The 13,279-nt window shown below is 41.0% G+C and overlaps 1 protein-coding gene across 5 annotated transcripts in view; it reads left to right on the top strand.

The window, feature by feature from the left end:
* Window positions 1-13,279, top strand: part of MYO16 (myosin XVI) — a 517,195-nt gene that overhangs the window by 303,236 nt on the left and 200,680 nt on the right. For all 5 annotated transcript variants that reach the window (XM_075918615.1, XM_075918625.1, XM_075918604.1 and 2 more), the window contains exons 15-16: window positions 2,643-2,760; window positions 8,963-9,110. In XM_075918615.1, coding sequence (XP_075774730.1) covers window positions 2,643-2,760; window positions 8,963-9,110 — 266 coding nt within the window. The remainder of the gene's footprint in view (window positions 1-2,642; window positions 2,761-8,962; window positions 9,111-13,279) is intronic.

The following is a 13,279-nucleotide window of genomic DNA, read 5'->3' as shown; positions in this document are numbered from 1 at the left end:
TTCTGTGATTCTATGTAATCACCAAAATTCACAGGGAGTCGCACAAATCCCTATAGAACCAAATGGGAAGATACTTTTTATTGTAAGACTTCTTTAAAAATGAAAAGGTGTAAAAATGGCATATCATAAACCATAGATAGGCATGTGTAAGTTATATTTGTACCAGTCATTTGTTTGAGTGAGAGGAGAGTGAAATTTACTTTCTCTCTGCATGATATATTTTTTTAACAATTTGCCTAACTTGAACCAAGAAACTGCATTCATAGAGGGAGCTGCCAAAAATGCTAAGCTAAATTTCATCTCTGTCTCACAGAGGTGTAAATCAGGAGAAACTCTGTTCAAAGTCAATAAGCCTCCAGAACCTTTGTGATAGTTTAATGGTGCACAGAGCCTATAAAACTGCTAGGTTTCTCCATCTGGAGAGAGACCCAACTAGTACATAGCCAGCATAGCTGCTTTCTGTGGGATCCCTATTGCAGCCCCCAAGCAACTATGGCAGGAGTGGAAGGGACATTGCTGGAATATTATTGCATGGAGAGTCATAGCCTGCTAGTGTTCTTTAGATCAGCTCTGAAGCTGCTGTAAAGTATGTCATGGCCTCAACTGGCATGCAGCTGGACTAAGCATCAGGAAGCCACTGCCAGCAGATACCAGCATCAGAGAACCTGACCCAATGGAGTTCTGTTAGAGTAGGGTAAGTGACGGTCAAAACCTCTGATTTTTAATTTCAAGGATGTGGCTTCACCTTCTGACCTCTACCACTCTCTGCCAACAAAGGATTTTTTGCAGTGTCATTTTAGCCTTGCTGGTGTCTGGATATTAGAGAGACACCACCTTTTTATTGAGGCAATACCTTTTATTGGAACAATTTCTTTTGGTGAGAGAGACAAGCTTTTGAGTTTATGGGGCACTCTTCTTTAGGTCTGGAAAAGGTACTCAGGGTGTCACAGTTAACTCAAAGTTGAGCACATTGTTATGCATAAGGAATTAACACATGTTGGAAAAGATCATTCAGGGTGAAGAGGGCCATTAATATCTCTGCAGTCCTAGAACAAAGGAGTATTATATAGTTACAGATTGTTATAATGAGCTGTAATCAGATGTCTTTACTGAGTCTATAACTTTTAGGGTATGTCTAGACTACATGCCTCTGCCGACAGAGGCATGTAAACTAGGCTACCCAACATAGTCAAAGAAGCCGGGATTTAAATATCCCTGGCATCATTAAAATAAACATGGCCGTCACGCTGTGCCAGCTCAGCTGATCGTCAGCACAGCACGCGAGTCAAGACGCAGATCGGTCGACAAAGGAAGCCTTTGTTGACCACTCCTGTAAACTTCGTTTCACAAAGCATAATGGAGCGGTTGACAAAGGCTTCCCTTGTCAACCGATCCACATCTTGACTCGCGCAATATGCTGACGATCAGCTGAGCCGGCACAGCGCAGCAGCCATGTTTATTTTAATGAAGCCGGGGATATTTAAATTCCAGCTTCTTTAACTATGTCGGGTAGCCTAGTTTACATGCCTCTGTCGGCAGAGGCATGTGGTCTAGACATACCCTTAGTGTCTAACAATGGGGTTATTTAAAACTCCCAGCCTCATCTTTTGGAGGTACTGTGCAGGTTTCTTTTGAGCGTGTCTCTTTCAGCAACAGAAGTTGATCCAATAAAAGATATCACTTCACTCAATTTGTCTCTCTTAGAGTGTATCTACACTGCACCCGTAGCTCAAAATAAGTTACGCGATTTGAGCTATGTAGCTTATTTGAGTGTATTTTGAAATAGATTATTTAGAAATTTGATGCTGTCTACCCAGTGCCAAATTTTGAAATAGAGCACTATTCTAAAACATTCCTTAATCCGCATGGTATAAGGTTTACCAGGATGTCAGAATAGCGTGCCCATACTTTGAAAGCTTTTTTGAAATAACAGGCACACTGTGAAGACGTGAACAATGATATTTTAGGATACCGGAAGTATCCCGAAATAGCACCGCTGTTAAAATGAACCCTTACAAAGGTTTTGTCCTTGGAGTCCTCCTTATTTCTCTGTTCATCTTGGCAGGGTTTCAGAAATTAAAGTGCTATTTAGGCTTACAAATAAATGGCCTGATTCGAAGTTCTGTGCACCCAATAGTTGCCACCAGGGCCAACTTATCAATTAGGCACAGCATGCACAGTCCCTAGGGCCCACGATACTTTTAGGGGCCCACAAAAATGTTTTAATTTCTTTTAAAATCAGAAGAAAAAATGAACTTTTAGGGTCGAAGAAAATGTTTTAATTTTTTTCTCACATCAGAAAAAATGAAACTTTTAGGGCCCACAAAATTAAATTTTGCTTAAAACAAAAAATGAAATGTTGAAGTATTTAAAGTTATATCAGAAGTAATTTTATATATATTAAAATATTATATAAACCAGGGCCGCATTATGACTTTTGTGGGCCCTAGACACTTTTCCCTTTGTGGGCCCTTTCCTCCATATATATATATATATATGGAGGAAAGGGCCCACAAAGGGAAAAGTGTCTAGGGCCCACAAAAGTCATAATGCGGCCCTGGTTGCCCCTGAAGCCCACTGAAACTCTTTCTTGTTTACTTCCTGTCATATTGTCACTTCATTACCTTTATATTGTATTGCAGGTCAACTGTATCTTGGAGGCGTTTGGACATGCTAAAACAACCCTGAATGATTTGTCTAGCCGTTTTATAAAATATTTTGAGCTGCAGTTCTGTGAGAAGAAAAAAATATTAACCGGAGGTAAGTATTAGTTATATTATGGTTGCATCCAGAGGCCTACTGAATCTGAGTCCAATTATGGTAGGCATAAGGGTTTATGTAAGTTGGGTGCTTGGGTGGCCACCCAGGAGAGACTGAATACCACCCAGCTGATTAGCAGAGTGCCCACAGCCTTCCATAGCTGGCAGTATGTGTTTCTACTGCTGATGCGCATCCACATATGATTCGGTGCACATGATTTTTTTTTCACACATGATGGAAAATATTAGACGGAACATTGGTAAACATGACGAGGAGTCCTGTGGCACCTTATAGACTAACTGAAGTGTAGGAGCATAAGCTTTCGTGGGCAAAGACCCACTTCGTCAGATGCATGTAGTGGAAATTTCCACTACATGCATCTGACGAAGTGGGTCTTTGCCCACGAAAGCTTATGCTCCTACACTTCAGTTAGTCTATAAGGTGCCACAGGACTCCTCGTCGCTTTTGCAGATTCAGACTAACACGGCTACCCTTCTGATAATTGGTAAACATGTAGAAAATGATGGTCCTGGACCCAAAGAGCTAATTCTCCAAAGAATGAAATGAGACCAGTAGGTCGTGGTATAAGGCAGGGAAGACAAAATCATAAACATAATAGCATTTGTGTCATTCTTAGCCAATAGTACCAGGAATTCAAAGTACACAGTTAAAAAGAAGTTATTTGTTCTGTTTAACCACTAGAGGGCAGACAAACACTACGGAAAAATGTGGACTACCTCATATATTTTTCTGTACTTAGTGATTTTTTTAAAATGATGAATGTTACTCTTCTAATGAAATTAAAAATAAATAAAGGGTCACTAATGTAGCTTTCAGAACTGCACTAGTAATTAGGGTTACAGTAAGTATTTTAATATCTCCTAAAGAGTTTTAGACCAGAAAAATGTTAAATATTTGTGAAGAAGTGTGAGCCACAGAGAACATCATAGCCTAAACTTTATCCTGGTATCCTTTGTGGGGCTCCCACTGAGTACATTTAGCACAGCATTGATTCTTTTACTGGCAGAAATTGGCTCCATGAATTTACTTTGATAATGTTAACGTTACTTTCAACTTTGAAAATTAATATTGAATTATAAATCACAATTCCAACATTAGGGATTCGATTTAGACTTAGGACATAAGGAAAGTAAGAACCCACTCATCCTCTTACAGGTTCCTGGACTGTTTGTCTGGGTGCATACGAATAAATGGAAGCTTTCCAATTCCCCTCAAGAGCTGGTTAGTGTGAAGGATGGACAATGAACATAACTTTGCAACCCACTCAGTATATTGGCCAAACTAGGTAGGGTATCAAGGGTGGGTTGTAATTTGTTGGCAATACAGTCATCAGTAAATTACTTATGTACTTATGTACTAGGTAAGAATGGAAGGAAGGCACAATTCCCTGAACTGCTTTTGGAGTGGCACAGCAATTTGTAAATTAGCTTCTGGATAAATTATATTGAATTATCCTCAACTTTCCAAAGTAATCAATTTTTATAAGGGCTGACTTATACATTAGGCACAGTAGGCACAGTGCCTAGGGCCCACGATACTTTTAGGGTCGAAAAAAATGTTTTAATTTTTTTCTCACATCAGAAAAAAATGAAACTTTTGCCTAAAACAGAAAAAAAAATGTTGAAGTACTTAAAGTTATATCAAAAATAATTTTTAATTTTTTTTTATGGAGGAAGGGGCCCATGAAGGCAAACAGGGCTAAATGCAGCAGGTTTGTAAACAAAACTTAAAATGATATTGGGTCACAACTGGCAAGATTGTAGGTTGTTTAGAAACACTAATGAAAGATGTTTTGTTGAGAGGTCTGGATCAAGACAATTTATCATTGAAGATGCACACTGATGTGCAACAAGAACTGAGAATACTTGACAAAATAATAGTCAATAATTCAAAGTGAAGGAAGTGAGTAAGAGCCTCTAAAGTAATATTCAGCCTTATTGTAGTTTATCTCAAGTGCTCCAACATGTGAGACAAGACCTAAATATTGGAGAGCCTCCAATAACCATTTCTCAGTGGCCAGCCCACACTGAGCTGAGCTTTTCGCTTACTAACACAGCCATTGGAGCATGCCCAGCACAGTCTGAGAGGTGGGATTTCCTCCACTCAAAGCGTGGTTTAAACCCTTTCTTGCCTAGTGCAGGGTATGCACAACTAGTCACACTAGGTCATAGCCAAACCAGGATCTGTTTGTGGCCATAGTTTAAAGTAGGAACACTGCTGAGTTAATTGTGGAAATGGAATTAAACCCAGAAGGGCAAAAAACAATTTTAGTTATAAGTGATCCTAAAGGTGAGGAACTTTTTCTGTCTGAGATTAGTTTACCTGGGAAAGGGCTTGGATTGTGTGACCTGGCTAGAAGGCCAAAGCAGACACAAGACCTGCATAGGCTGACTGAGCCTGCAGGGGGCACCAGGAAGATGAAGAAGATTGCAGCCCATCTTCAAACACTGGGGAAGGAGGCACACAAAGAAGTGAGCACACCTGCCACATGACAACATGCTATTTTTTCCCACAAGACAAAGAATGGAGACACTCACTGATAAACAGCTATTATATATTTTGTTTTAGCCTTGTTGTTTAATGTGTGGTTCCATGCATTAAATGTACTGCATAGTCTTCAAACTTTGCTTTGAAGACATAATTATTATTTCCTCTTGGATTTTCCTGTTGGACTCCTCACTACAGTATCTGTTCGCTTCATAAACATTAATGAATTTATTTTCACAATACCCTCATGAGGGTTATTATTATCACCATTTTGCAGATGGGGAATGAAACAATTGAGACATTAAGATCAAAAGTTTCTACTAAGTTTGAGATGCCTGGGACCTATTCCCCCCTTCCCTGAATTCACATTCTTAGCTGACTGATCATGGGGCCCCACACCGGACCAGCTTTCTCATCCATGAATTACATGCAGCCAAACTCCCTTAGGGTATGTCTACACTACCCCGCTAGTTCGAACTAGCGGGGGTAATGTAGTCATCCGCAGTTGCAAATGAAGCCCGGGATTTGAATTTCCCGGACTTCATTTGCATGAAGCCGGCCGGCACCATTTTTAAATGCCGGCTAGTTCGAACCCCGTGCCGCGTGGCTAGACGCGGCACGGACTAGCTAGTTCGGATTAGGCTTCTAATCCGAACTAGCTGTACACCTCGTGAAAGCCTAATCCGAACTAGCTAGTCCGTGCCGCGTCTAGCCGCGCGGCACGGGGTTCGAACTAGCCGGCATTTAAAAATGGCGCTGGCCGGCTTCATGCAAATGAAGCCCGGGAAATTCAAATCCCGGGCTTCATTTGCAACTGCGGATGACTACATTACCCCCGCTAGTTCGAACTAGTGGGGTAGTGTAGACATACCCTTATATAACTGTAGTTCGGTTAATTTCACTGGTTGGGATAATATAGTGCTGAATCAGGTCCATTAACATACAGACATGTAATTTACACCTGGTTACACATCAGCTATGAATTTGGTCCAATTAATCTTATTGAGACTGAGGCGCGTTCAAGAGGCAATCATTTATATGCCAAGGAGCCGGAAGGGATGTAGCAGGAAAATTGGCTAACACGTTTTTGTTCATATTTGTAGGTTGAAATAGGCCAGCCCTACTGCATTTTTTTCAGTGACCTAGACCTGATTACACCACTTTTAAGAAGAGGATCAAATCCACTGTATTGTGCTGTAGATTAAAACTGACTTGGTGATGTTGTGTGTCTCTATGGAAGAGCACTTGCAGCAATATTTACTGTCTCTTGCACTGTTTAAACATGAATGAACAGTGTAAATATAAAAAGCACCAGATTCTCTTGTAATGTGACTTTATAACTGACATTTATGCAAACAGGGCTAAAAGCAGCAGGTTTGTAAACAAAACTTAAAATGATATTGGGTCACAACTGGCAAGATTGTAGGTTGTTTAGAAACACCAATGAAAGATGTTTTGTTGAGAGGTCTGGATCAAGACAGTTTATCATTGAAGATGCACACTGATGTGCAACAAGAACTGAGAATACTTGACAAAATAATAGTCAATAATTCAAAGTGAAGGAAGTGAGTAAGAGCCTCTAAAGTAATATTCAGCCTTATTGTAGTTTATCTCAAGTGCTCCTACGTGTGAGACAAGACCTAAATTTTACATCAGATAGTAACATCTCTTGTCCATTTTGAGTCTTTTGGATAGTGGGCATTGAATGTGTTTATGGGAAATGTATAGCTCAGTTTGTCTGCTTAGTTCAGTTATGCTTTATCCAACAGAAACATGATTAATGTACTTTTTTCCTGCAACATCTGCTCTGCAGCCAAGAGAGTGGGAGACAGTGGGGGAGGGGGGACACATCCCAGGATCAGCATAATGGTTTTACAGACATATCCCTTTCTTCCAGCCTTGATCCCTTTTTCCACTACACCAACAACAAGTGAGATGATGACATATTGGCTCTATTTATCATACAGGCTGCATGACACCAGTGGGTTCATCCTTTGTGAGATGATTAAAATGGCTTTAGGGACAGATTATGTCTCATATGGGGCACCAAGCAGCCATACAGCCCTAATGTATCTGTCCCAACCTCTTTACTTATGGGAAAAAATGGTGATAATGATTTTGGTTGCTAGTGGCAGAGTTGGGAATTAAGTCTAAGGCAGGTACTTCCTATGGGATTTTTTTACACTGAAATCCTTGTCATTATAATTTTTATATGTAACTCATGTTGTTCATATATATGAGACACTTTCAGTGTAAATGACTGTAAACTGAAGGGGGGCATTTTCATGAAAGTGCAGTGGCCCAGTTCTCCAGAATAGCTACATACACAGCTTTAAATCTATTACAGTGTTCACTGTGATCAATAGCCTCATGAACTTTCATCTCCATTTACTTTTTCCATGTGCTCACCTACTGCAGCCTAATGGGAGCCCAGCTCCTTGGGAGCTGACATCTCTGTCCATGTTCCTGGATTGAGGCTGGGAGGGAGATGTGGTGTCCAAAAATGCTTTACCTTCCTTCACCTCTCTTTAGAGATTCTTCAAGGATGTCTATCTGGAACTAACTACTCACACACGAGTAAACATAACCAACACACGATTTCTTAAAAACAGGGAGCAAATTGAATGTAAAGTGCTTAATGTAGCTAGGTTTACACTTCCGTAGAACAAAATAAATAGGCATTCTCAGGTTAGGGATAGAGAAGACAGAGAAGTGAATGAACAGTTTACATGTCATTTAAAGCAGTTCCCTCCTCTGACCACTCTTTTGTCAGCCTGTTTGCCGCTCATCTGTTTTATTTAATCCCATCCCTCTGGGTCAGTTTGTATGTCCAGACATGTTTTTCTTGATCCAGGCTGCCCCCATTCCTTCCCATACCAGTCTTGTCCAGTTCTGTCTATGCACAACATGGTCTCTCTTCACTGCCATCCCTTAACAATGTCCATAAATTGTTCTCTAAAGATTCCATAATCCAACCCAAATGCTGTAGTTCACAGAGCAGTCTGCATGCCACTTCCCCCAGCCAGTTTCTGTTTCATCTTTTCTGACTGGTTGGAGTTTTCCTCAGCATAATCCCCACCCCCACGTCTACATTGAACTATAAATTATAGAGAGATCCATATCATCTGTCATAAACACTTTATCAGTAGCTTGTATTTGCTCATAATGCGCTGAAGTTTATGTTGAAACTGGCTGCATACTTTACCAAATATACAGTTCTGATATTATCCCATATACAAAAATGTTTAATTTACAGATAAGTGCATTTTGTTTGAGTGAAAAATGAACAAAGATAAATATCCACTTTTTATTTTAACTTCTGTGTTTTTTGGGGTGGGGGGTTGTTTTTTTCTTATTTCAGGGAAGGTTTCTTTTCTTTTCTTGATTATAGTTTGTTTCTCCATCTTGCAAAATTTTGACTACTGCTTCCCCAATGAGAAAAACCAAATGTATGAGACCACCAATATTACCAATGCTGTTTTGCCATTAACTTTCAATGGTGCCATATATACCCTCTTGGGATTTTACTGATAGTGTTTCTACCTAAATTATATTTAGGTTTGTCTTTCATCTTATACTATTAGATTCTTTTATAAAGTGTGAATGTCCATTTTTTGTGGTAACTCATGGTTTTTAATTTATGTCAAAAAACAATCCATTAAATGATACACTTGTTTGTTTGTGTTTTAATCAGCAAGGATTTATACATATATGCCGGAGAAGTCTCGTCTTGTCATGCAGCCTCTCAACCAGAACAATTTTCTTGTTTTTTACTTGTTGATGGATGGGCTGTCCGCTGAAGAAAAGTATGGCCTATACCTCAGTAATTTGTCTGCACACAGGTAGGCAATCAGTTTTATGTGTGCTATGAAGCTGACATGGTCTTTTTCCTATTAAATGGCCCAATCCTCAGAGTTGATGAGCACCTTCAACCTCCATTGAACACAAGGTGCTAATTTTGAAATGATGTTTGCTTAAAAATAATGTTCTTTTTCAAGGGATGGATTTCATTCTCAGTGTACAGGCTACCCCTTCACATGAGTTCTAATTCTTTTGACAAGAGGTTTCTGTGGAGGCCACACCCGTGCCCTTTATTTTTTTTTAAGGGAGCAACCATTTCTAGACCTGTGTGTCACAGATCAGACCAAGAAATGCTAGTGTTCTGCTTCAGAGCAGCCTTCCGCAAGTGAGCCATGACATATACCTTTCTCATCTCTTGACATGGAAATTGATATATGCCTAACCCTGATCCACATGGTACTAAGAGTCCTGAAGAAACTGAGATAAGATGCAGTATCTATGAATATGAGGATCTCAAAATGGACTAGTTAGTTAGGGTGAAGCTTTCAGTGCAATCTGTGATCATTTGGTCTGCTCTGCTCTCAATAGTCTCAGATAACAGCAGTCAGATCTGACATTCTAAACATCCAACAGTCTGGGTCCTGGCTGGCTAGGGTTCATCAAAAAATGTTCAGAACATTCTCCTCTAAAGCAAGAAAGCTTCAGCTAGACTAAGGGCTTGTCTACATGGCAAGTTGTACAGCAAGCCAAAGTGTGAATCTACAATACACCAGCTTGTGACATAGTAATATTCTCTGTGTAGTTGATACTGCTACACAGCACACTAAATATCCCAGAGTGTAGTAGCAAGCTAGACTATACTCTAAGACAGCCGTGGCCAACCCACGGCTTGTAAGCCACATGCGGCTCTTTCCCCCGCCTCCTGGGAGTGGCTCACGAAGCTCCCCTTTGCTCTCCCCATGGCTCATAAAGCCACCCTCACGCCCCCCAAAATGACCCTCTCCTCCCGGGATGGAGCATTAAAAATGGTATCAGTTGGCGGGAGCCTGATGTGGCCCAAAAGCCTCTTAACGTATTTTCTTAAAGGGGCAGTCCTTTTTTTTTCTTGACAACTTTGCCCCGCTCTTCATGCTGGACCCACTGATATCTTGGCTCTTTGCCCAGAATGGGTTGGCCACCTTTGCTCTAAGACTTTTAGTGCACTGTAGCAGTGTCTGCAGCAAACTGGTGTACTATAGAATCATACCATGTCTTGCCACAACGTAACTTGACTTGCAGAGAATTCAAGCCAAGTGATCATCTCAGCACTAGGTGTACTCAACAACACCCATATTAGAGCCATGCTATATTTTCTCAGCCTGCAGTGGCTAGATTTCTTATATGATTTATTCATGTTTTTTTTTTCTTCCAGTTTGGGTTCCTCTTCTTTTTGGCACCTCAGTGTAGTAGTATTAAAAGGATTGATGTGTACCAGCCTTGAGTCCTTAACAAACTAATTCTCACTACCATCTGTCAATGAAGGCTGAGCTTTTAGTAGCCATTACATCATTTCAAAGGGTAAGGGAGGTTCAGGCCCTCATGGCCGTGTCCCTCATATACAGTGTTTCATAGACAGAGAGTCACTCTCAGGCCTCATCTAAGCTCTATGTGAAAGTGGCTTCAGAATTCCATTTGAATCAATTTATTCATCTTCAAGTTTTCTTCCTCAAGTCTCACTCAACTCCAATGAAGCTACACTTGATACTCCTGATGTAGTAAGGACATTGCTATGTTGCCTTAACCGGACAATAACATTCAGGAACATACTTAGACAGTTTATGGCTTTTGTTGATGAAGATAAGGGTCAGGCAGTACCCTCCCTGAGGTTATTGGAATAAGTGTCCCCTGGATAAGAGCTTATCATAAGAAAGCCAAATTAGATCTACTTACCCATAATAGACCTCATTCCACTACAACTCAAGATAGCTTCTGCTGCCTATTTCCCAAATTTATAGGCAGCTACATGGAGCTAAGTCCACACGTTTACAAGACGCAATACTTTGGTAGATGCTTTCAAAGCAGATCCCTTTTTGGTAGTATATGAACTCTACTCACCTCCAAGAAAACAGATAACTGTTTCTTAATCACCAAGTGTGAGACCCATGTAGACAGTCACTTATAGAAGAAAGAATAATGGCTTACCTTATAGTAACTGTAATTCATCAAGATGTGTTGTCTACTGGATTCACAACTCATCCTCCATCTTCATTATTCTGAAGTCCTACTCTTCTGGGATTCTGTATTGGTGAAGATGCTTGGGTAGCTCAACATAGTGACATTTAAAACATAAGCAAAACCCCACTGCTGGTCAGAATAATCTGATCTTGAATGCAAGTGGGACACACATATCAAGTGTGGAATCCATGCAACCAACTTAATTTAAAGAATAACTAACTGTTCCCTTTTTCTCTTAAATTCATCATCTATTTAGAGTTTTAACTAACAGCAAAAAAAAAGAACAATAATAATTAAAATGATCAGAAATGGGTGCTTTAATTTCTCAATGTTTGAATGTTTCTTTGGCATTTTTTTTGGTCATTGTGAACGGGTCTATAAGGTGCCCCATTGGCACCACATCACCCCCCCCCCCCTTGGTCCCGTGCTTCCTTCACCTCTTTTTGAACGCCCTCCAGCGTCCGAGTCTGTCTTAACAGCAGTTTGTAGGCCCTCCCCTAGGTTGGGGCTTCGCTGGTCCCCGAGACGGGGCCGGCCTCGTTCCAACCATGGGGAGAGGGAGGTCCGGGCCTGCCCCCTCTCACGGACCCCAGCCCAAGGCCCTAAGGACACGAACGCCTATGCCGTCTGGTCCGGCTGGTGGGGCCACCATAACTCGCCAGCCTGCAGGCTCCCTTTGCCCGCCCTGAGCTACTTCCTCTCTCCGCAGTTAAACATGCCCTTGTCGTCGGGCTCACCTCCTCACCTTGGGTCCCATCCATCATGGGTCCCCCATGCGGAGCCGCTCTCTCAGCCTCCCTCCTTCGCCTGGCATCTTCTGGGATTTAAATCCCCATGCCGGCTCCCTGTCCGCCACTTCCGATGTGCCCCCGCTTCCGGTCTGTCAGCAGGGCCGAACGCCGATGTCTCTCCACCTGTGCTAGCGCCCGGGCGCCTGGTCAGGGCTTCCTGGGAATAGCTGACGCACTGCCGGTAGGCAGGCATCAGCGCCGCTCAGCCCACAGCCGACAACACGTCCAGTGCCGCTACTCCGCCCCCCACCCCGAGGGCCGCCAGACAAGCGGCCGCCGGCGGGACTGGAGTGCAGGGCACTTCCGCCCCATCACAGTCATCTTATGCATCTTCCATACTGACTGACACTTGAAAAAAACAGCTGTTCTCGATTTTCAGGCCTACAAGGAGTTAATGTAATGACATAATTACCATTTCTGGTGGGAAAACCTTTATCATCATTGATTTTTAAGCACAGATTCTTATGGTGGTACTGCTTGGTAATATCTTAAGTTCTTTACTCTTTTGGAATTTAAATACATTGGCACAGTTTCAGATATAATAAACTACTGAAGCAAACCTGAGGCTACATTGCTTCTAAAAAGATTATTTCAAAAGGGAAAAAAAAGCAGTTGATATTTTCTTCTAATATTTTTTCTTGTAAACCCTTTGAAGACTTTGAAAACCAAAAAGATTTATTTGCTGAGCTCTAGAGCATTAATTTATTCCTCGTTAACAAAAATGTTTAGAATCACTCAGCTTATTCAGAAAATAGCACATTTTGAAATTACTTTGCAAGGTGTTCCAACAGGAGGGAACTCAGCAAAAATCTGGATAATTAGATTTTCTCTGATAAATATCCAATAGAACAAAGTAATATTTCTAAATAGATACACATTATAACTTCAGTTCCAGAAATAATTTATGGCTTAACATATACATAAACCATTACTTTAGTTATATAGTAGTTTGTATTTTGCACTGTTAAGAAGCATTTTGGTTCATAGTGCTTTCCTTACATATGAGTAGTTCAGTTAGCCAGATTAATCTTGGTTGACAGAATTACACCAGAGATAAATTTGACATCATGAGACTATTTGCATGAGTAAGGCAAGCAGAATTTGGCCCATCATCAACTTCTTTCTGGCTAATACTTTAATGAGATCATATCATTCAGGTTAGAGCAAAGATTGCATCTGTCATGTTTTCTTTAAACAAGTGTAAG

The sequence above is a fragment of the Pelodiscus sinensis genome, chromosome 1 (assembly GCF_049634645.1).
Source record: "Pelodiscus sinensis isolate JC-2024 chromosome 1, ASM4963464v1, whole genome shotgun sequence".
Classification (NCBI taxonomy): Eukaryota; Metazoa; Chordata; order Testudines; family Trionychidae; genus Pelodiscus; species Pelodiscus sinensis.
Note: the sequence above shows the minus strand (reverse complement) of the source record. Positions and strands in the feature narration are given on the sequence as shown.